This window comes from Caloenas nicobarica, chromosome 30 (genome assembly GCF_036013445.1).
Source record: "Caloenas nicobarica isolate bCalNic1 chromosome 30, bCalNic1.hap1, whole genome shotgun sequence".
In the NCBI taxonomy this organism is placed as follows: domain Eukaryota; kingdom Metazoa; phylum Chordata; class Aves; order Columbiformes; family Columbidae; genus Caloenas; species Caloenas nicobarica.
Genome location: NC_088274.1, coordinates 1,869,804 through 1,893,918, shown reverse-complemented (window position 1 = coordinate 1,893,918; position 24,115 = coordinate 1,869,804). Strand labels below are relative to the sequence as shown.

Genomic DNA, 24,115 nt, shown 5'->3' with positions numbered 1-24,115 from the left:
TTCTCCATCTGTACATCCCCCTCCCTGTCCCTGTCTTTCTCTACCCAACTTTCCTTCTTCTCCTTCCCATCCCCTTGTCCCTCTGTCCTGCTCCTCCACCCTCCTCTTTCTTCCTCCCTGTCTCATTGTGGCTCCTCGTCCCTATTTCTCTTGATCTCTCCATCTCTCCAGCCTTTTCCCTGTGTGTTTCTTTCTCTCTGGGCTCCTCTCTCTTCTCTCTTATCTGATTTGTCTCTTTCTAGTCCTCTGTCCTTATCCCCAGCAGCTCCAACTGAATGACCAGGTGTCGCTGTGCTCTGGTATTTGCTGAGCACTGCCCTGGGGAAGATCTGTGTCTGTAGGGCTGGGGATCATTTAGGAGCTGGTCTCCTCCTGCAGACGGCAGAGCCGGGTGTAGTTGTGGCAGAGGTTGTTCTCAGCTGCTGCTCTGTGCAGCTTGGGGAAAGAGCCGGCTGGGGGCCTTCTTTTGAAGGAAGGTTTCTTGTTCTGCGCTCACTGCTCCTTGGGACCCTGCACAGGAGCCGTGTCGGGGTCTGCAGGGACTGGTGGGACCTGCTGTGATTCCTTGTGAATGTGAACTGAACTTGTCCTGGTGTCCTCTAATGAAACCAGACTGACTGTGGATGTTTTTCTTACCAGCTCCAGTGTCAACCTGTGTGCTTGGCGCGAAACAACAAGAGACCTTGTGCTGTTTTCCAGATGTCAGTGGCTGCAAATCAGCTGAGAACATCATTGCCTTAGGTAACGGGGCAGGTGGTCTGTGATCAGGGCTGTGGACTTGCATGGCGCTGCTTTCATGAATGTTTTCTGGTCTTGCCACTTCAAAGCCCTTCCATTTCCTGGAAATTTTAAGATGGCATTTCTTATTCTGAGGTTCAGACTGGAGTTGGACTTAATGTTGAGTGGCTGATATAATGGGCTCCATAAAATAAGAACAGGAATCTTTTTTGTGTTTTGGTTTTTTTTTCTCACACCATCTGAACTTCAGTAAGCAAGAGGAAGAGTGGTTGACAGAGTCTGTTTTCTGAGAGTAACATGTTCCTGTACCTTTCCAATCTTTCTATGGTGCAGGATTTCTGCCCTTGCAGAGAGGACTGCAAAACCCGCTCCTGTCAGGTTGGACTTTGCCTCCCAACGCGGCGCAGCCTCTTCCATTGTGACATCACCCACTGCCGTTGATGTCACAAAGCAGCATCAGCACTGAGGTCGGCACAGCAGGGTATAAAAGCAGGGGTCTCCCTGCGCCTTTGTCACTCTCGATCTTGAGGGAACTGAGATCGCAGAGCTTTTGGTTCACTCGTGAGCGAGTCAGATGCTTGTTACCTGCACCTCAGCAGGTACCACAAGACAGACGGAAAAGGTTCAAAGTCTGAACGGGTATGTTTGAAAAATCCTCCTCCCCTTTGCCCAGGTGTTTTTTCAACCTCATCAGCTGGGGTGGGTGGAGGGTGGACAGGAGAGGAACACAAGGGCAGCCTGAGAGCTCGCTCTGGAGCTGGTGGAAGGCAGCAGCCGCCTTTCAGCCTCTTCATGACCACAGGGGCAAGGCCCAGAAAGCCTTTGATCTCTGCACAATGAGGGACAGGTCTATTTTGGATCGCATGGAGGGAGTCCCAAGCAGTGGCCCCGATACAGCCTGCCGTAGGGGCACAGGCTGAACCTTCTCTTGAGAGGGTGGAGAACAGGATCAGCACAAGTGCCCATCGGGTGGTGGGCAGGAGAAACAGCGTTCATCATGTGCCTTCCATTTCCAAAGAATACCTGTCCACCCCACAGATGTGAACTGTGGCCACAGCTCTTGTTGCAACTCCTGCTCTTAGTCCAGAGTCAATCTTGAGCCCTTTGTCCCTAACGAAACAATCGCTGCCATGACAAATCCCCCACTGGTGCAGCTGGTGACAACCCCAGCAGTGACTCGAGCTGCTGCAGGACCAAGCCAACGCACACGCCAGGAACGCCAGGCTCAAGGGCTGTAGTCCCTGCTGCTGCTCTCCAGTCTGCTGCTGATCTGCACGGGAACCGCTAGCTTCACCAGCCTTTTCCTCCTTGTTGCTCTGCAGGAAGATGAAGGCAGCGAAGGCAACAATCCTGGTGCTGCTTCTCAGCCTGTTCTCTCTTGGTGAGTCTCTGCAGAGCTCCGACCTGAGGACGGTGCTTTAGGATGAACTCAGGGCTCCATCCTGCCCTGGTCCGCTTCCCCCGCTGTGACCAGAGGAGCTCAGCTGAGAGCAGAAAGTCCCCGACAGAGCTGTGCCAGTCCCTGCTCCAGCGGGACGGGTGTGGGGGTGAGGAAGGGGTGACTTGCCTTCCCCAGGAGGGCTAAGCCAGTTCTCTTCAGCCGAGGGAGAGGCCGTGGCTGAGCTCTCCTGCCCCAGGGGGATGAAAAATCTTCTGCAGGACGAGGAGCACAGTCCAGGGCAGGGAACGTCCATCTCTTGTGGAGCCCGTACACCATCATGGCCACTGTCAAAGACAATAAGAGGAGAGACAACAATGGCACTGGGGAGAGACACAGAAAGGGGAGAGGGCAGCCTGAGGCACAACGCAGCCTTAGACCAAGTTCTAAGCTCTGGTGTGCGTCTGACAGGTGTTTTCCATGTGGGACGACTCGGCGCCTTATCTCTCTGGAGCACTGCAGCGGAATTAGGAGACCTGATCGAAACCCAATCCCTGCCAGACCAGCTACGTAAGCTCCAGGAACAGCTTTACAATCTGCGCTGGAGCGCAAAGGATGTGGCTGAGCGGGCTCTCCATGAAGGCGTGAAGCAGGGAAGGCTCCCAGGCTTTACCGGACGGGTAAGGGCACAAGGCAGAAGGATCTCCTCAGGGGTTTTATCCTCCCTCCGGCATGTATCCTACTCCATTCCCTGTCACAGCCAACAGGCTGGTGCTGCTGGAGCAATTGCTGTCATGGCCACGCTTCCTTGTCTGTCTGTGCTGCCTGGCCTGGGGCCTCTCCATGGGAAAAGCCCCTTCCCGCAGCTCCAGCATTCAGAGCACTGGAGTGAGCAGCCCCCCCTTTCTGATCCCGTCAAGCACAGCAGAGCAAACCTGGGAGGCTTCCAGGCAATTTGGGTGTTCCTTCCATCTGATATGGGCCTTGTCTCCATGCACCTTGGCTGGCCTTGCAGGGGAGCTGCTTGCCCCGTTCCTTTCCCTTCCAACAGGCGCTCTCCTTTGTGTTCCTTCCCAGGCGGTTCAGGAGATCATCAATGAAGCCCTGGAGAAGCTGGAGGAAATGCAGGTTCCGATGCCTGATTACACCCTGAAATCAGCAGGTACCGTGACACTGTACAAACAAACCAGTTCCAAAGCGCTTCCTGTCCTACAAGTGCCCCCACTGACAGAGCCTGTAATGGGCCATACCCCATGGGAAGCACAGAAAGCCTGGTTCACGTTCTTGTCTTTTTGCACAGCCCCAGGACTCCCTGCTGTGTGTTCTCAAGGGGTCATTCCCGTAAGAAAGAGGGGAACCCACTGTAGGACATGGATGACAACTGAGAAGCTTTTTCAAGTCAACAGTGCAATATTGCTCCCAACACTGCCTGATGATTCTGCTCATGTTTTAATTTCCAGGGGCTGCTGTCATTCATTCAAGGACTTCTCCATCCCTCCGGAATGACAAAGCCAAAGTCTTCCTGTACTCCATGCCGGTGATGGATTACATGAGGTCCCCTGAGCTTGTTCTTGAGGTAGGCGCACCAAGAAGCAGTAAAACAAGGGTCGGGAGGATGAAACATACACGCTGCACTAGAGTTGCCTTTCCCCCCGTCTTTGCTCCTCGAAGCTTCTTCTCCTGCCTCCTTCTCGCATGGACCTGCTCTCCTCCTGTGTCTCCCTGCTGAGTATTTCCTGTCCCAGAGTGCCCCAGGTTCTCGGTGGGAGCTTCTACCAGGCCAGGCTGCTCCTGCAGTCTGTGTCTGCCCAGTCACTGTGCAAACTGTCAGCACGGCACAGAAGGAGAAGGGCAGAGGTGCCTGCAGAGCTCTGGGAGAGGGCCAGGGCAACCTTCTCCATGTCAATGTAGTTTCTTCTTCTTTGTTCAGCCAGAAAATCATCCTGGAAGCTGCTGGCCCTTCCCAGGAAGTCAAGGACAGGTCTTCATCAAGCTGTCTGTGCCAGTGATTCCCAGAGCAGTCAGCATGGACCATGTCTCAGGGACAGCGTTCCATGGAGAAAGTATCTCCGGAGCTCCAAAGGACTTTGCTGTCTACGTAAGTGATTTCTCTGGAGTGGGGGGCAGGGGGTTGCACAGCATTTCTACGCAGGGGGTGAAGATGGGTCTAAGAGTGGAGTAGCCTGAAGGTTCCTCCTGGCTCTCATAAGAAACAGGCTCGTTGGAGTCGCTCCCTTCCCATCGTTGTCCTCTTTTATTCAATGGACCACTCGAAAGGAAGCTTCTGGGGCAAGATGCTACTCCAGGAGCCATAGGGAAAAGGAGCTGGACAGTGCATGGTCCTAGACCATCTTGGCTTCCAATGCCAGTGGCATTTGTGATCCTCAGGTTACCTCCCTCTCACTGGGAGCGTCTGCTCCTTTTCTGACCGGCAGCTTGGACTCACTGAGTAGGCAAGTGTGCCGTGCTGCCCACCTGCAGCTTCTCATCTTTTCCTTGTGCTCATGGTCCTTCGACTACGTAGCTGAAATAAGCCTGTGCCTCATCGACTGAAGTTCAGTCTTGCCATGGTGCACCAGACGCTCTTGTTTTCTCCACCCCTGTCCTTCTGTAGGGCTTCAAGGAAGAACACGAGGAGCAGGGAACATTCCTGGGACAGTTCACCTTCCTGGCAGCGCTGAATCCCAGTCAGACCTTCCAGCTGAAGGTATGGGGACAAAGAAGGGAGAGAACTTTAGGAGAGGAGGAGAAATGCGGCTGGATGGGGAGAGGCTTCCCTGCCAAAGGGCTACAGGCAGCCCTGTCCTTGAACGTGTGCCACGCTGGCCTTTCTTCTGATTTAACTTCCTAGTGGCAGATGGCTGGACTGCCAGTCTTCTTCTCTTTCATTTTGGCTTTAAACTTCAGCACTTAGAAGCGCCACAGTTGAAAACACAATCGGCTTGACTGTCTGGACCCCAAGTGCACACAAGAGGCCACATCCCGTAGGATGCACGACTGCTGCTCTGCCAGTTAAAGACCAGAAATACTGGGCTTCCTGAGGATTCTGTTGGTGCTGGCAGTGAGCAGTGACAGGGAGGCCATTCTGTTTCCTTGGCTTCCTAGAGAAGACAATGAGGCATTTTCCTGACACCACCACTGGGTCTTCTGACTGTGGAAGCCTGTGCCCCAAAGCAGGCGAGAACTTTCCAGTGTATTTGCTGAGGCATCTGGGTGCTGCTTCTTCCTTTACTAGTTCTCATGGCCCAATGAGGTAAAGCAGGATAAAAACATCTTGCCCACGACAGGTCCAAAGCCCTCGCGGGGCAGCTGGAAGGAAGCTGTTGAACGAGGCCATGGCTGCGGCACTTCTGTCAGTGGTCACGTACCAGACAGGAAAAGGCGACTCATTTCTTCTTGTCATTTCAGAACGAGCTCCCTGGGGTCGTGAATTACATCCAGCTGCAAGTGCTGAGCAACTGGGGCCACCCGGACCACACCTGCCTGTATCGGTTCAGGGTGCATGGTGATCCGCCCAAAGACGGGGGAGAGGTGCTGGTTTCATCTACCAATAAATTCCATTAATGTTCACCAAGTTGAGTTCGAGTCTGCTTTGCCTGTGATGCTGACTGGTCCTCCCTGAGCTAACTGCAGCTCCCCATCCTTCTCTGAACCCATCAGCTTATGGGAGACTTCAGGAGTCCACAGCAAGATTTTCCTTATTAGGGAAAACAGGAAAACTCAGTCACAAATCTGCAGAAAGCCTGACATCCACATGCTTGCTGTCTCCACAGGAACATCATCAAGGCCCTGCCTGTACACCAAAGATAAAATTAATGGACAGTTTTCCTGTGCAGGAAGCAACTAAGGATCAATGGAACCATCCGTTGTTACCTGTTTTCACAAGAGGCCAATGCTGCTTCAGCATCCATCTTTCAGTGTGTTGCCGATGAGAAAATGGAAGTGTGTTTTTTTCTAAGAAGGAAACCTTAACTGGAAAGGTGGTTCATGGCTCATTTGCCTCTCTGTGCCTATAATTGAATTAATAGCTCAGGAACCGTTACAGAGTGATTAGCAAAGCAATCTCAGGACACTTCAGAGATCCCATAACCACACGAGTCTGTCTTTCCTTTTGACCCCGAGTTCCCCAAGCCCCAAGGCAGGAGCAGGCAGGGCAGTCGTGCGCTTGGGTGGCACCAGGGAGGAGAGAGCAGCAACAGCGCTTGGCACCCAGGGCTGGCAACAGCAATTTGTGCTCTGAGCTGGGGCTTAGTCCATGTGCAAGCCCAGCACTGATCCAGATACCAAACTGAGGGTGTCAGTTCATCCCCGCTGCCACACACACGCTGCACCTTCTCCCATCGCCTCCTCCTGATGAGCTGTTTCCAGCCCCTTCCACCTCAGCCCAGCTGAGACACCTGCACTCTGGCCCAGGGCTGACTGGGGCTGGTGACCCTCGGGGCAGCAGCAGGAACCGCTCTGACCCTGGTTGTGGGGCTGTCCCTGGGCTGAGCCCTCGGGCCCAGGGCTGCTGAACTGGGCCATGGTGGGGCCCAGGGGTGCCGAGGTCGACAGGTCCCCCCAGCCTGTCTGTGCTGGAGACACCTGCTCCTGCAGCAGCCCTGGTCCTGGACCTGAACCTGCTCCATCCTCATCCAGAAGGACACGTTTGTTTGGCATTTTCTTAAAACTGAAGATCATTCAGGTAGAGGCAGAGCCTGTTCAGAAGTTTGAGTAGTTTGGGGACAGAGGCCAGTTGGGGGCCAGGGCCCTCAGGGGTGGGGGCTGTTTCTGCCCTGTGCCCTTGGCCTGGCGCTCACAGCTGGGAAGGGACTTTCCAAAATCCTGCTGGGAGGAGCCAGATGTGCCCACCTCCGGCACAGCCTCAGGGTCTGGTGCTGACCTGCCTTCAGATCATCTCTCCATAGAATCATAGGATCGCTTTGGTTGGAAGAGACCATCAGGTTCATGGAGTCCAAACATAACCCAACTCTAGCACTAACCCATGTCCCTAATGACCTCCAGTCTAAACCTCCCCTGGCACAACTTGAGGCCATTTCCTCTTGTCCTCTCACTTGCTCCTTGGGAGAAGAGACCAACACCCTCCATGCTCCAACCTCCTTTCAGGCAGTTGTAGACAGCGATCAGGTCTCCCCTCAGCCTCCTGTTCTCCAGGCTGAACCCACCACTTCCCTCAGCCGCTCCTCATCACACTTGTGCTCCGGCCCCTCAGCAGCTTTGTCGCCTCCTCTGCACTCTCTCTAGTGCCTCAATGTCCTTCTTCTGATGAGGGGCCCAAAACTGAACACAGGATTCAAGCTGCGGCCTCACCAGCACCGAGCACAGTGGCAACAATAAAGTGTGGCTGATGTTCTCTCTTGACCACACTCCCTTCCTCACTAAGGAAAGGGAAAAGGAGGAAAAGGGAGAAAGACTTACAATTTGGATAGATTTATAAAACAAAACAAGACAAAAATTAAAACTTTCCTCGTAATACTAATAATGAGACAAATAAGGCAAAATATACAAAACCAATATTGTATTACCCAGAGTAGCCAAAATGCTGCCACAGGGGCTGGTGTCACAGCAGAGGCTGCAGCGAAGACATCAGGAAGTCCTGGACTGGACTTTGCAGTTCACAGGAACAGGATTCAGGGATGCAAGGACTGGAACCACGATCAGGGTTGCAGGCAGAACAACAGGCAGGCTCCTCTTGAGATGCCGGCCATGCACCAAGAGCCTGAGACCCTTGTGATCTCCCAGCATTAAACTGTGCATGACGTGGATGGCATGGAACAACTCGGTTTTCAATTGGCATCACTCGTCCTGTCCACCCCTCCCTGCAAGTACAACCCCCTCACTTATGGGACATAAGAGATTCACCAGCGATGTTGGCTGCTATGGCAATAAGATCTAGTCCTAGGCCTTTTCTGCATACCAGCCCTACTGTTAGCTCAGTAAAACTGTCAATATTGGCCGTTGTCGGCTCTGGAGCAGACCGTGTTTGAAAAACATGCATCCAACTGCAGAAATATGCAGTTACTTAGAAGAGCTTAAGCTGAAAGGAAAATTCACCAAAAGAGAATTAGTCTTGTTTTAACGAAAAGCAGGACAGCCCTCATCACAGTCTGCACCTTCCTCAGAGAGGCAGCAGAGGTGAGGGGCCAATGTCCTGTCTCGGGTGACCAGTGAGAACAGGACAGGTGGAAATGGAATGAGGCTGCGTCAGGGGAAGTTCAGATTGGACATTAGGAGGAAGTTCTTCACTGGAGGGTGGTCGGTCACTGGAACAGGCTCCCCAGGGAAGTGGTCACGGCTCCCAGCCTGTCAGAGGTCAAGGAGTGTCTGGACGATGCTCTTTGTCTTGTGGTTTAGTGTTATGTGGTTGTGCGAGCAGCGGGGAGCCGGACTCATTGATCCTTATGGGGATCTTCTAACTCGAGATATTCTATGATTCTGTGATGTTCGAGCTCAAGAATAGTCCATCCCAGACCCATTTGTGTGTGTGTGTGTGTGTCTCTTTCTGGGCTAACTGGGGAGATGAGGAGATGTCTGGGAGGGATCTAAACCTTATGTCTGTCATATGGATGAATATTTTCCACTGACACAGTCAAGTGTACAGAGAGACATGGCGAGGTTGGGGAGGTGAGGAGCAGGTTCTCCATACAGTGATGGACCTCAGGCAGACTGCTGCTCCTTCCTGTCCACAGCTCCTCAGGGGACACTCTGCCTCAGTATCAATGGGAGAGTGCTCTTTCTGTACCTTCTTCCTTCACTACACCCTTGAAACTTATCTGATTAAGCATAAAAGTCTTGAAGACCATTTGTACATGATGGAAGCGACAGGGCTCTATCAGTCTTTTGTGATAACTGCCAGTCCCAGGCAGATACCTCAGGTACCCTGGGGCCTCTGGAGGTTTGCACTGCGGGCTTATGGTCAGACCATGGAGCTCTGCCTGAAAACATGACAACTGCTCTCAGTTCTTTTAAAAAAACAAACAAACAATACAAACCCACAACTCACTCATCAGCTGAAATGATTCAATGTTTTAAATAAAATGTCCATGAATTTCTGTCCTGCCAAAATATGGTGTTTTACAATATGTATGAATTGCAGGAGAAGAAATATTGTAGTTACCCTGTGCTTGTATTTCCAGAACTCTGCCTATGATACTGTGTATTTAATCCCCCTGAACATCCAGGTGTTTCTACCTGTCCTTATTCAACCCACCATGTCTGCAGTCGTCTCTTCAGAAGCCAGTCTGGACATTTGCACTTTCCATTGCTCCCCAGAGGTTCTTCTCCTCTCACTCTTTGCTCATCCAGAGCCTGTCACCTTTCTCTGCTTTGAGCTTCAGGCAGGTAAAGCTGAATTGTCTTTCAGCTGTCACTCTCATACTCCCTGTAGGCAACTCTTCAATTGTGGTGATGGACCTCACTGGAAGTCGCTTAAACTAACGACAGAGTATATTTTATTGTTCATTTTGTTCTGTTGTGTTTTCTTTCTCATTATCTTTTTTGCTTTTGCCAATTAAAAAAGCCTCTTTGTGCCTATTTAAATCTAGATCTCTAAGGAAAGCATGAAGTAATTCATGGAGAGAAGCTGTAACAATCAGGTGCAAACTTGAGTGGAGAATCTGATGTAAAGAAAAGTGACGTAACTGCCAGGGGGCCAATGAGCAAAACAGGGAGGTTGGAGAGGTGAGGAGCAAGGGTGTCCATCCCGTGTCTGGCCTCAAGGGACTGCTTTTCCCACCTGTCCAACCTACTCAGGAGACACTCTGCACCAGTATCCATGGGAGAATTCTTCTCTCACTTCTTCCTAGTGCTCATCCTAAATAACCTCTTTACCTGCCCCCCTGAAACTTTTCTAATTACCTCTACGAGTCTTCGATACTTGAAGAAAATGATGGAAGAGACATGGCTTGTCAGAGCTTGAAACATTTTAATGAGCCCATGGAGTATATGAGGCTGAGTCCATGAACATCAGTTACTGAGAAGAGACTCAACAAAGCTCTCAAGGAGCCAAAGGCAAAAGCAAACCCCAAAGTTCCTTGAAGCATTAATGGGCCCCACTGAGGGCTGTTCCTGACAAAGCCTCCCCAGAGACTCGTTAGAGCAGATAATTGGAGGATGTGATGACAGGTAGGCCAAGGCCCTGTGCAGGTGGCTCTGATGCTGAGAAACCCCTTGGTTTGCTTTCTGAAGCAGAAAGGAGAAGCCCTGACCTCCAGGCAATGGGAAGGGGGATCCTGTCCCTCACACACGGCTCAGGGCTCTTGCTGGGACCGTGGGATGTGGGTGTGCAAGGCCGAGGGAAGGACAACACTGGTACAACAACTTCCAGCTTCCCCATGCGGCTCCAAGGAAGCAACGAGGCCCCAATGCTGTGAGGACAACATGTCTTCTCCTTGGCCTCAGTGGCAGAGACAACTGCCATGGTCAAGGGGAAAGAGACCTGGGTTGTGTTGGTGCCTTTCAGCCTTGCCAGCACCCTTTGCCATCTCCACCAGAAGCTGTTCTACATGGTCATACACCTGCCCCTCTTTCCCTGAAGGCTGTAGACACCCATCTCCCTTCCCCACCTGCTCTCACCCCAGCATTTCTGTTCCTTCACTGACGTGTCTGCACCCTCACTGGCTGTTCTTTAGAACACAAACCATGGGCTGATCCAGCTCCCTCTGGGTGACCTCTTGCACCACAGCACTGCCCTTCCAGGGACATTTCTTCCTCCTGATAACCAGTCTCCACTTCCCAATCTGTACTTGGTGGCTTTTTTTTTTCTCTGCTGCTTTTTCCCACTGCTTGAGAAAGCTTTACCACCTTCAGAAACTGCAATTCAAAAAGGGAACCCAACCTGTTAGTCTTCTTGTGGTCTTGCACTTGACCAGAGAGAAGTCACCTCACCATGATCTTCTAAATCCCAGCACTGCTGCTGGCCTTTCAGCTTCTCTGACAGACACGACCATGTTCCTGCTGCTGTCCCGTCATGAACTCAGGTGGGATGGACATGACAGCCCGTCTCCAAGGCCTCTTCCTGGGTAGGGCCTGTGGGTACTCAGGCCGAGGTTCTTTCTCAGCCATGTCCCTGCTGCTGGGCTGTCACCTCCAGAGACAGAAATGACCCCACAGTCCCCTTCACAGCCACGCGCTTCTGACTGGATTATGAGTGTCTGAGACCCAACTGACCTTCAAAATACCACACCCATCCATCCCCCTCCTTAGCCCCCAGGACCTGACCAAGACTGAAGCGTGTTCTACACAGTCCTGCACCTGCCCCTCTTTCCCTGCAGGCTGTAGACACCCATCTCACTTCCTTGCCTTGCTTGAAGAGAGCCCTTGTCTCACTCATCTTGTCTCACTGTCCTGCTCAAGGCCGGGTGAACCAGGGGAGGTTGTTCAAGGCCTCCGCCCACCTTTGCATCACCCTCAAAAGAGCTAAAATCGCATTCTACAGGAGGATGTGTCCAATCCCCTTCCCAGGGACAGAGGCAGCTGACTAACCTGCAATTCTCCCGATGCTTCTTCTTGCCTTTCTTGAACATGGCTTTGACGTCTGCCTTTTCCAAAGACCCCAGAACCTTTCTAATTACCCTGATTCTTATGAGAGCACAATCCAGAATCACGGGCAAGGGTGACGTAGCAGACAGCAACACTTGCAGTGAGCCTGTCCAAGGCAGCTGAGATCAGTCTCACTGGGCCTGTGTTGTTGGTTCCTGGAGTCACACACAGAAATGTCAGGGTTCTGTCAGGTGTCCACATCTGAGCTGGCCTCATGGACTCCTTATGCACCCAGGGATGCTCACAGACAGAGTCTGTCCCTTTCACACACAGAGGCAGGAGTCACAGTGTCTCTCTGGCCTCCTGTTGCCACTCCCAAGGGACGGGAGACACCTCAGCCCTGTGGTGTGTCCCCCTGCTCTGCACTCATCTGAGATGTCCCACGTCATGAGGAATGGACACGGGGACCTCAGTTAAAGGAAGCACATCCCAGGGCTGCATTCAGGTGATTTCCCATGGGGTGTTCCTCCCAATATGAAGTGACCTCAAGGCCTTCTTTGTGCCACAGGCCTTCATGGAACCCCAAGGAATAGTTGATGGTGTTTGTGCTCACTCGCGTTCATGTCACCTCACGTACATGGTGTGCGTGCTCACATCTCATCTGTACAATGCAAACATGGACTGCTAACCTACTCATTCCATGTCCCTCTGTGGGTGAGAGGCCAGTGCTGGCAATGGTGGCTGTGAGGGCCAGTCCATGACAATTGTCCTGGGGCAGCTTCCACAGGGTGTCCAGTGCACACGGGCACAGCCTAGACCCTGCTCTGCTGGTCCTGCAGGTCTCTGGCAGGAGGCCTGGCTGTGAGAGGACACTGCTGTGTGCCCAGCCCTGCACACACACACTGTTTAGCTGTACTTTGGTGTTTAATCTGTGGGCCACTTTCTTGGACGTGTTCTTCAGAGAAATTCTGGAAAAAGACCTAAACCTTCAGGCAGTGTCCTCAGGAGGTCAGCTTTCTTCATGGAAGGCTGCTCTGAGGCCAGCTCTGTCACAGCAGTGCCCATTGCCTGTCCCTGCCTGCGCTCACAGGACTCACACACAGCAGGACGGTGACCAGGCTGCCAGAGCACTCAGGCCTTGCACCAACACAAGGGATGAGAAGGAGAGTGTGGGAGTGGAACGAGAACAGCTCTGGAAGGCCAAGCGCTGGTGCTCCCGGGCAGGGCTGCCAGGCTGGACTCTTTTCCCCTCCACCCATGCACACAGGAATTTTCCCTGAACCTCCAAAAAGGCATTGGAGGAACGATATAGTGAAAAACAATTTACTACAGGAATGTTTATTTTGTTTAAGAGACAAGGAGAGCACGGCTCCTCATTTACATAGCCAGTGGTTATAAAAGAAAAGCAGAGAGAGAATTAGAAAGGGCATGACAAAATTATCGCAATAAAAAACCCAACCAACAAGAGAAAACCAGGTGACAGGATGGCCCTGCAATTAGCTACATTAAAACTCTTATGTAGAAGCAGATGGGCAGTTTATTGCTTCAGAAAACAATAAGATATGAGTTTCCACAGGGCACCCTTGAGCTCCTGGTTCCTCATGCTGTAGATGAGGGGGTTCACTGCTGGAGGCACCACCGAGTACAGAACAGACACCACCAGGTCGAGTGAAGGGGATGAGATGGAGGGGGGTTTCAGGTAGGCAAAAATGCCAGTGCTGACAAACAGGGAGACCACGGCCAGGTGAGGGACGCACGTGGAAAAGGCTTTGTGCCGTCCCTGCTCAGAGGGGATCCTCAGCATGGCCCTGAAGATCTGCACATAGGACAGCACAATGAAAACAAAACAGCCAAAAGTTAAACAGGCACTAACTACAAGAAGCAAAACTTCCTTGATGTAGGCATCTGAGCAGGAGAGCTTGAGGATCTGGGGGATTTCACAGAAGAACTGGTCCAGGGCATTGCCCTTGCAGAGCGGCAGTGAAAATGTACTGACCGTGTGCAGCAGAGCAGTGAGAAACCCAGTGGCCCAGGCAGCTGCTGCCATGTGGACACAAGCTCTGCTGCCCAGGAGGGTCCCGTAGTGCAGGGGTTTGCAGATGGCAACGTAGCGGTCGTAGGACATGATGGTAAGCATAGAATACTCTGCTGTGAACAAGAAGATAGAGAAAAAGATCTGTGCAGCACATCCTGCATAGGAGATGACCCTGGTGTCCCAGAGGGAGTTTGACGTAGATTTGGGGACAATGGTGGAGATGGAACCCAGGTCGAGGAGGGCGAGGTCGAGCAGGAAGAAGTACATGGGGATGTGGAGGTGCTGGTCACAGGCTATGGTGGTGATGATGAGGCCATTGCCCAGGAGGGCAGCCAGGTAGATGCCCAGGAAGAGCCAGAAGTGCAAGAGCTGCAGCTCCCGTGTCTCTGCAAATGGCAGGAGGAGGAACTGGGTGATGGAGCTGCTGTTGGACATTTGTTGTTTCTTGCTGTGGGGACTCTTCCAAAAAGGAAATGACATCTTAAAAACAGGACATACTCCTCTGGGCAAAGCCACTCCATTTTTCCTCACGCCCAGCCCCATTTGAAATGCATTTCCTTTCTCTGCTATGTGCTGGCCGAGTGTGCTGTGAGGAGCAGGACCTCTCTTCATCTGGGGCCCAGCAGCCAGCTTTGCCCTGCTGCAGCGGAGACTTAGGGGAGCTGGTTTGAGAGCTCTGATGTTCACAAGCAATGTCATATGTTATGCACCGTTAATGAAAAACTTCAATACCTGCTCTCTTGACACTTAAGAGCATGGGCTGCAGAGCAGAGGCTTAGCATGTCATTATTAGGATTTTCTCTGTGTTTTTAATTTTCCACCATCACATCTCATGACTGGATTTTTGTAGGGGTTGAAATCCTCATATATATGACTGAAAATGTGAAGAGTCTTGAGACAGGACAGGCAAAAGGGCTCACCTCTCTGTGGCTCAGTGTGAGTTAGGAGAGAAGCTTTTACCCATTTGTCCTGTGCTTTCACTTGTGCTGCCTTAAAAACAACTTCATAAACAAACCTCTCTTTAAAAGAAAACCCAAAACTGGACTCACACTGGAGCAGGGAGCCCTGTTTGAAAGGGCAGATCTGCAAACTCTTCTCTGTCCCAGCCCAGAGGTGGAGATGTGATGGAGACAGCAGGACATGACCCCTCACCGAGAGAAGCAAAGGACTCTGGCAGGAGAGTGCGGACCCCAAGGAAAGGCTCAGCACTCCTGGGATCCTACAGCAGAGCTGGGCCTTTCTGGGGGCAGCTGGTGAGCCCAGCAGGACAGGCAGAGCAGAGTCAGGGCTCCTGAAGATGGGATGTGCTAAAGGGACAGTCCGATCATTGCCCAGCAGACAACACCCAGCAGCCACCTGCAGAGAAGGAGCAAAAGAGCTCCTGAACACCCCCTGCTCTGCTGCCTGGAGCTGTCCCTGCCTGCAGCTGTGTCTCTGCCCCAGGTCTCCTCCTGTCAGTGTCACAGACCCCATCCCAGCCGCTGTGTGCTCAGCTCTGCCCCGCAGACCCCTCCCAGCAGCCGGGCACTGCCCAGGGGCAGCTCTGTGTGGGCCAGCTCTGACACCAGACCAGCCCTGATGAGGCTGGAAAAGTCATCCTGATGCTGTCTGGAAGCTAGGGTGTGTTGATTTCTGATACTCACAAGTTTATGCACTGCTAAGAGTAACAGATTTGAAATTTCAGTGCCTCCACCTGAACTGAGACATGAGTTTCTCTGTCCCATTGGCCACATAGATAACTGAGAGTGTGAGACTGATAAATAGGATCCTTCTCTTTCACAGAGCCCCTGTCTTGCTCTGCTTCTTTAAGAGTCTCCTGGGAATGTCCTAAAGTGATCTGGAGCTGTGAGCAGCCTTGACCCACTCAGCACTCACTTCATAGCAGGACCCTTCCCAGCCACACGCTGTTCCTTCCCCCCACAGCTTCTCCCCTCAGTGTTGTTGGGATCTCCCCGGGCAGGCTGAGCGCTGACCCTGGCAGGCGGCAGAGTCCCTGCCCCGGCACAGCCCTGGGGTGCAGGGACCCTGCTCTGCAGGACAGCCCTGGGCAGCCCTGGGTGCTCACCCGGCTTCACACCTGTTTGAAATTGCCTGACAAGATCCGTGTCCTTACAGATCCCACTAGCTGTGGCTGTGCCAGTTTTTGGAGTTGCCTCCATGAGTTCCAGCTGCATTGCCCTGCACCCAGAGACTTACCATGGCAAGGGAGCAAAGATTTCTCCTCCAGTGAGCTCTCAGTCATCCTCCCAGATCTCACCACCTTTAACCTCTCTCTGCCTTGCTCGTCTCCCTGAGATCCCCAGGCAGAGCCCTCAGCCCTGCTGCGCTTTGCAGAGGGGCTGCTCCTGGGCAGAGCTGTCTCTCTGCAGCGCTGCCGCTTGCCATGAGCTCCCTCTGTCCCAGGAGCCCAGCCCAGCTCAGCAGCACAGGAGCAGCCCAAAGTGCTTTAATGACCCCTCTGGTGGATTTGATGCGGAGTCCATGAAACTCAGACCCTGGAGGAAGTTGAAGAAACCTCTCAAGAAGTCCGAGTCAGATTCAAACTCCAAAGTTTCTTGTAATGTTAATGGGTCCCACTGAGGAACACTACTGTGGAACGATCCCCAGGGTCTGGTTAGAGAAGGAAACTGGAGGCGGAGATGACAGGTCAGGAAAAGCATGGGGAAGGTCTCTCTGATGATTAGTAAACCTAGTTGTGTTTCATCAATCAAGGGGCCAAGCCCTGACCCCCAACCCTGGGAAGGCAAATCCTGTCCCTCCCACGTTGCCCAGGGCCCTTCCTGGGACAGTGTGATGTGGGGCTGTGCAAGGCCAAGGGCAGGACTATGGTCCAACACCTCCCAGGTTCCTGGCTGGGGACAAGGAGGCCATGAGGCCCCTGTGCTGTAAGGACAAGGTGTCTCCTCACTGGCATCAGAGGTGGACACAACAGCCATAGCTAAGGGGAGAAGGAGCTCATGTCTGTTGGGGGATTTCAGCCTCTTTACATCCGTGATCATCTCCACGACAGCCTGTGCTATGCTGTGGCATCACCTGCACCTCTTTCCCTGCAGGCTGGAGACATCCCCCCTGCTGCCCCACCTTGCTCTTGTCTGAACATCTTCCTCCCTCTGCTCGTATCTCTCCATCCTCCCCAGCTGCTCCTTGAAGCACAAAGCCTTGGGCTGATGCAGACTCCCTCTGGGTGACCTGCTCCACCACAGCACTGCCCTTCCAGTCACATTCCTTTCTCCTCATGTCCAGCTGGAACCTACCCAGTTGCACTTTGTGGCATTATTTCTTTCTCAAGCTCTTTCCCACTATGAAGAAAACCTCCAACATGTCTGAAACCCCGCTTCAAGCACTCTCAGGCTCCTCCTACACTGCTGCAGCCTCCCCAGCGCTGCTGGGCCAGAGCAGCCCAGGTCCCTCAGCATCCCACACCATGTGCACAAGGTCCTGAACCCTGCCTTGGCAGAGCCCTACACTCTCCAGTTCCTCCCTAGCTCTCCAAATTGGGAAGACGCACACTGGCACACACCTGTGTGCGTGGGGTCACACCAGTGCTGAACCGAATGGGATGAGAACTCCAGGTGTCTGGGTCCCCACGCTCCTCCTCATGCAGCCCCGTGTGCAGCTGCCTTGTTCATGGTGAGCGTGCAGCACGGGCTTGTGTGGCGGCCCTTGTAGTGCCCAGGCCCTTCTCCTCAGGGTCCCTGCTCAGCGTGTCAGGTCCTGGTCTGTCCTGATGGATGGGGTTATTCTCCTGCCCCCATAAAGCTCCTTCAGAGCTTTCTGATGGTGGAATCCCAAAGTTTCTCAAGGTCTGGACTCTCCCTGAACTGAAGATCCATTTGTGGTCAGCTCTTGACGTTTGCATGCAGATGGCTTATCCTGGTGAGGGTGTCTCTCCAAAGATAACAGCATGAGGAGTTTCAGGGCACTACAAACAGCCCCTCCTGGAGAAACTGGGGGATCTTGGGGGTCTGGTGCTCATCATGCCAGAGGTCTGGACTCCAAGAGGAAGTTGCCTTTTATGTGAGGGAGCAGCAGGAATGTGTGGAGTTCTGCCTGGGGACAGAGAATATCAGCTGAACAGCTGAGGAGTCAGCATGAGAGGGCAGAGCAACAAGGGCAATGTTGTGGTGGGTGGACATCAGCAACAGACTCACTGATGAGGAAGAGGAATTAGATGAGGCCTCCTTCAGATAGATGAAAGTAGCCTCATGTTTGCAGGGCCGTTTCCTCACAGCAGACCTAAGATATCCCAATATTTGCAAGGTACCAGACATCCAGGACGGGTTTGGATCTCATAGACAACAGAGGAGTCAGTGAGGTGAGCTGCCCTGTGGGACTTCCCACCTACAAACCAGAAAGAGTTGGTCAGGGATGTAGCAGTCAGGGATGAGAAAGGAGAGCTGAGGTTCCTGGAAGATGATAACAAGGCAAAGAGCAGGATTTCAGGAGAGCAGGCTTTGGCCTGCTGAGAGACCTACTTGGGTCCTATGGGGTATGACCTTGGTGTCTGCAGTGTTTTTTCCCTCACATTTCCTGCCTCCTCTCTCCCACCTGCTGTTGTGCAGTGTTTTTTACCATTTCTCAAATACAATATCACAGAGGTTCTGTCAGCATCACTGAGTGGCTCGGATTTGTCAAGGAGTGGGTCCATCTTGGTGCCAGCTGAAATCGGCTCTGTCTGACGTCGGTCAAACTCCTGTTGTCTTCTCAGAGAGGTGACAACTCTAGCACAGCCACACTCAGCCCAGTTCCAAGACTTGGCCATGTAAACCCAATACAGGGTGACAACGTGTTGGATTTTACAAACTCCTTGACCATGAAGAAGAAACGGAAAAGATCTTCTGTCGGCAACCTGAGGAAGTCTCCAGTCAATGAGCAGGTTCCTATGGGGAACTGTAATTGCCCTGGCATTCACTGGCCAGGCAAAGCAGCAGGTGCCAACAGTACAGAGGATCTTGGGCCAAGTTCTTAACATGTCTGCCTGGGGCGTCAACAAGGGTGATGCTCACCTGGATCTGGAACTGGCAAACAAGGCAGAGCTGGTCGAGGATGTGAACATCAGTGTCCACCTTGGCTGGTGTGACCAGAAACAGTGGGGTCCCAGGCACCAGAGGGGAGGGAGGAAGGCCAGCAGCAGAGCACAGGCTGGTGGGCTCCAGAGGAGAAGACTTTGACATGACTGGGGGGGCTGATAGAGGTGGTGCCAGGGAAGCAGCTCTGAAGGCTGAAGGAGCTCAGGAAATCTGACAGGCCTTACAGGACAGCCTGCTCTAAGAACGCGAATGATCTCTCTGAGTACCTACAAGAAGTAGCATTTATCTTGTGAGGCTGCTCATCTGAACTGACGGAGCTCCAGGGGAAAAAGGCAACACACAGAATGTGGGAGCGTGTCGAGCTGTAAAGGAGGAATTTAGAAACATTTTCCATTGATGTGGCGATGATGCCACAGCTGCCCTGGACTTGAAACCTGCAGGGGAGGCTGAGGGCAGCCAGATGAGCTGACGCTGCTTCCTTACGGTAAAATAATCAACCAGGGTAACATGGACCTGCTGCTGGACTTTGTAAGAGTAGAAGCAGACAGGACTGAAGTACTTCACAGCTTCTTTGCCTCCATCTTCACCAGCAAGGTCTCCTGGGGCTTTGTTCCTGAAGGCAGGAGTCTGGAGAACACCCAGGAGTGGATGGGGCTCAAGTCAGGGGTTAATTGAGCAAACTCAGACACCATGACAGAAAAGGAAATGGGTCATTTCACCAGCTCCCTGAACACAAGTATCGCTGTGCTGTGGCACCTGAGATTCCCAGGAACACCCACCTCTTGGTCCAGAGGAGTGTGAATCCTCTTGAGCTGTCCTGGCCTGTCTCCTCACTCACGCGGTGATTCAGGCACCCACTTTTCTGACATCTTCAATCTTTATCAGGAGACGCACCAGATCAATATGAACAGGAGACTGCTGAGAACACCTGTTCTGGAAAGGGAGGGAAGGGTGAGCAGGGAAGGAAACAGAAGAAATACTGGTTTATTGCTGTTTATTATGGAAATGCTCTCTGTTTGGCTGTTCCTGAAATCTCCCTAATCACCCACACCAGACTTGAAGCCTTTTGGAAAATGATGCAGAGAGGATTGCCATGAAAGGGCATTTTAGATATTAGTGAGCCCTCTGGTGCTGTGATCCTGAACTGCAGCTACTGAAAGAATGAACAAAGCTCTAAGGAAGTGAAAGCCAGAAGAAAACTCCAAGGTTCTGAGGGTGTTTGGGACCCCACGAAGGGCCATCACTGACACAGCTGTGAAGGAAACAACCACTCGAGGTCCCTGTCCCTGGAGGCTGGTGACGGAAAGACTTGGAGACACTGGTTACAGGTGGTGAGGGCAATGTGGAGGTGGCTCTGGTGCCATGTCAGCCCTTGGTGCTTGTTTATCACCAGAATGGCTGAGACCTGACCCCTGGGACCTTGCAAATTTTTCTCAAATGTTTTTCAAGGCTTTGCCTGTGGACAGTGTTTTGCATTTTGGGGGTGGGTTTTATGTCAGGTGCTGTTGCTTTAACCGCAAGGCTCTGGTTTTCTGTGCAGTTGGAAATGCCTGTGAGTTCCTTGCAACTCATCCAGCTTCTTTCATACACCTGGCAATGGTCACCAGTCACCTCAATGTCCCAGTCCCAAACTTGCTTGAACCCTCTATTTGTAGCTGTACCCCATCACTCCAGGATGTTCAAGCATCCACCAGGTTCATGGATGGTTCCTGAGGACCATCCAAGTGTGGGCAGTGTAAGAGAGGAGCAGAGCAAGGTCAGCTCATGGGCCATGGCTGAGCACAGCCACCCCCAGCAGCAGCCATTCCCCATCTCCCAGGCACAGCCATGCCCACAAGATGGAAATGTCACTACCATATACGATTAGCCCAAGAGAGGCCTTTCTTCCTTCCATATTCCCAGGAAAATCTTCCTCCTATTCCTCGTCCATCTGCACACGTCAACTGCTTTCCATTTCTGGGCTCAGACATGGCTGTAAGGGTTCACTAAAGCCATCGGCCATCTCATTGTTTCTCCCTGACATGCCCTGACCCTCTCCCACACCTACACATGGCCAGTCACGGCTGCTCAGGGTCTCCTGCTCCTCAGAAGAGGCCTTGAGCTTCTTGGTTCTTCCTGGTGCTTATTATAAACTTCCTCGCCCTCTCCAGAGCCCATGCTGAGCTTTCTTGTCCATGACAGCCCCTTTATGACCATGTGTTAGTAAGTGGTTGTCTTTTTATGATCATTTGTGCAGAAAGGGTAATCCCAGGAAATCACCAACTACATAAAAACTGGTGTTGAGTGAAATGCCATGAAGACCTGATGAGTTACCCCCGTGTCTGCTTCTCCTGGAAGGAGTCTGTCCCGAGAAGGGGATCCAGCTTCTGCCAGTCTCTGGAGAGGCACATGAGCAGTGTCCATGCACCTGGGGAGGAAAAGGGTGACTTTTGCCAGAGCACCCGTCATCTGATCCACCTAGATACGTACTTGTGGATGGGGTATCAAGCCTTATAGTGTAAATACCTATTTGATGGGCACTGCCAGTGGGGCTGCCACACATGCAGACTGAAATGTTGCAGATATTTATATTTGGGCAGGTTAACCTTTTCCTATTTTTTTTTTTACTGACACTCTTAGAGAAATTACATGATCACTTGAAGGATTATTGATGCGTCTTAACATGATTATCCACAGAAGGCCCACCAGCTTTGCATCTCAAGAAATGGGATGCCAGAGGTCAAGGGAAGGATGGTTTGGGCTCTGTCCTGGGATGTGGGAAACTGGAACGTGCTCACATCTCCCCAACACCCTGCCCTCCTCAATGAGGGGTATGAGAAATTCTGCTGAGGTCTGAACTCACAGTTACGACAAGTATCTTATGTCTAACTGCAGCCAATGGTGTCCTGCCAGCTCAGCAGTTGGGCTTCCATCCCTGGAGGAATTTCAAAGACATATAGATGTGGTGCTAAGGGATATGGTTTAGTGTTGGACTTGGCAATGTTAGAAGATGCAGTTGGACTCGATGATCTTATGTGTCTTTTCCAAACTAAATGATTTTATGATTCTATAACTCTATGATTCTATGATTGCAGCTGAAACCACTTCAATTCCCATCACTTCCAGCTTCCCTCAAGGGCGGCTGTTGTGTGGCACAACTGTCCTGGCTCTCCAGGCAGGTTGGGCACTGGTTTGGTGCCTGCATTGGGAGTTTTCCCCTTCCTGGAGTACAAGAGCTTCGATGAGAGAAGGTTATAGAGATTTGGGTGGCAGAGGTCTGAAGTCATCCTTTCAAAATCTGAGCAGACTGAGCTTTGGAGCCAACAGAGAACAGAGAAGCTCTCAAGGATGTTTTAGAATAATGGCACTATCACTAATAACAGTCACAGATAACTCCTTATTCTCAGTGATGTTCATGAGCTAAAGCTCTTTAATTTCATTCCCATTCTGCTTCTCAAAACAGCTCGTACACCTCAGTAGTTCACCTTTTGCATGAAGTTCTTAGTAATTTTCTCTCACTCCTGCCTTTCTTAATTTTTCTCCTTTTTTTCTGTTGTAAGGTGGAAGTGGCATAGGGGAGTTGTTTCTTTTTTTGGCAAAGAAAGCCAAAGAACAGATCCCAGATAAGTGCAAAGGCACAAAGGAAGCCAGAATGTTTATGTGGTGTCCACTGACACTCACCATCACCTGCATTTCCAGTCTCTGAAGTCCCGAAAGTGCAACAGAAACTGGAGTTCTGAGCTCCCTTCATCTGCCCTGCGTGACACATGTCAAATGAAACTACCCCAGTCAAATGGCTGGTTTTGATTCTCTTTACAGCCCAAAGCACCACATGGGTCAGGAGACAAGCCAGGATACCCAATGAGGACTCACATGCTCTGCACTTAAAGTTCAGGTGTTCCCAGGAATCTCAGCAGACAAGAGGTGCCGATTCCTGGGTGCAAGGAGCTGATCAAGAGCCTCGTCTCCATTTCTGTAACGATGGCTTTGCTGCCTGGCTGATGTGCAGATTCTGTACATGGATGATGACACCTGTTGAGCAACCTGCTCTGAAAGGATCAACAAGGTCAGCATGAGGACATAGCGAAAAACATGACGCTGGGTTGGGGCAAATGAAAAGGGATGCACAAGATGTGGTCAGGACTGTTTGGGGGCACTTGTAAAGCAGCCCTAGACCTCACGTGAATTATTCCTGTAGTCAGAGAGATCCTGAGAGCTCTCCCTAAATTGAACACATGAAGGGGAAGGAAGGACAGCATCATTCGGACTGGATGGGACGTCGAGAGGTTTCTTGACCAACCTCCTGCTCAAAGCAGGGCCAGACCAGATTACTCAGGGCTTTATCCAAATACATCTTGGACACTTTCTGGGGTAGAGTGAATGTGCACTCCTGGGAAACAGCTTCCAGTGCTTGACTGTCCTCAGGATTGGGAAGTTTCTCCCTTTCTATAGCACCTTTCCAAGCCCAACTATCCAGATTGTTTTTACCCATCTACTTACACACCTATGCAGATCCTATTATCCTTCCTTGGACACAAGAATATTGTGGGGGATGATGCTGAATGCCTTGCTGACTGCCAGGTAACAGACCACCACTGCTCTCCCCATGTCCTGCAACCCTGTCCTTTCCTCACAGAAAGCAAAGAGGATGGACAGACACAACCTGCCCTGGGTAAACCCCGTCACCTTGTCTTCTAGACACCCAGAAATGGGGTCCCAGTAGACATGTTCTGGGGCACAGCCCTTAGTTCCCCTTCTCACCCATTGGCCATTTTTTGAGAAGTACACACAATGTGTGAGAGCTGCCAGTGGTCAGGGAGTCCCCCCAGTCTCCATGAGCTTTCCAAGAAGGTGGAGAGTGGCCTCCCTGTGACATGGTCCTGCTGTCTCAGCTCCTGGGATGCTGCCCCTCCTGTCCCATAGACTGGAAAGGATTAAGTTAGTGCCAGTGACCCCTGACTTGATCCCCATCCACTGCTGGTTGTTCTGCCTCCAGTCACAGAGTCCAGAGAGACCTTGCTGGTGAAGATGAAGGACAAGAGGACAAAGAAATTCTCAACTCTTTCCCTTATTAATTTCATCAGTGGCCACCCCGTGTCTTTATTTTTTAGTTAACTGTTCCTTGTATTGCCTTACACGTCTAGACCGAGTTTTGATCTGGACTGTTGCTGTGCTTGGAGGCTGATGTCCTTGAAGACCAGACGAACTAATTTCTGCCACCCTGCCTTGGCAGTTTATTCCGTCCGTGTCACAGCTCTGTCTGCAACACTGACAGCTCCAGCTCGGCCAGTCAGGTCCCTGGCTGAGGACATTGCCTCCCATCTGGGCTGAACCACCCCAGCTGTGGCACCAGCCCAGCTCTGACCTGCCCCAAGGAAACCTGGTACCAAGTGTCCAAGAGCCCATGTGTGCAAAGGCTTTGCTTCAGAGCACTGACATGACATGGCCCAAGATTGCTGAATGTCTCTCTAGTCC

General features: G+C 51.9%; 1 protein-coding gene across 1 annotated transcript; it reads right to left on the bottom strand.

The window, feature by feature from the left end:
- Positions 1 to 13,133: 13,133 nt before the first annotated feature.
- Positions 13,134 to 14,066, bottom strand: LOC135999891 (olfactory receptor 14J1-like). The gene has a single exon (XM_065653464.1). The coding sequence runs from the start codon at positions 14,064 to 14,066 to the stop codon at positions 13,134 to 13,136; it is 933 nt and encodes a 310-aa protein (XP_065509536.1).
- Between the last annotated feature and the right edge of the window lie 10,049 nt (positions 14,067 to 24,115).

What these genes read in the sequence shown, in the direction of transcription:
- LOC135999891 (XM_065653464.1), bottom strand. Translation starts at nt 14,066, where the DNA reads ATGTCCAACAGCAGCTCCATCACCCAGTTCCTCCTCCTGCCATTTGCA.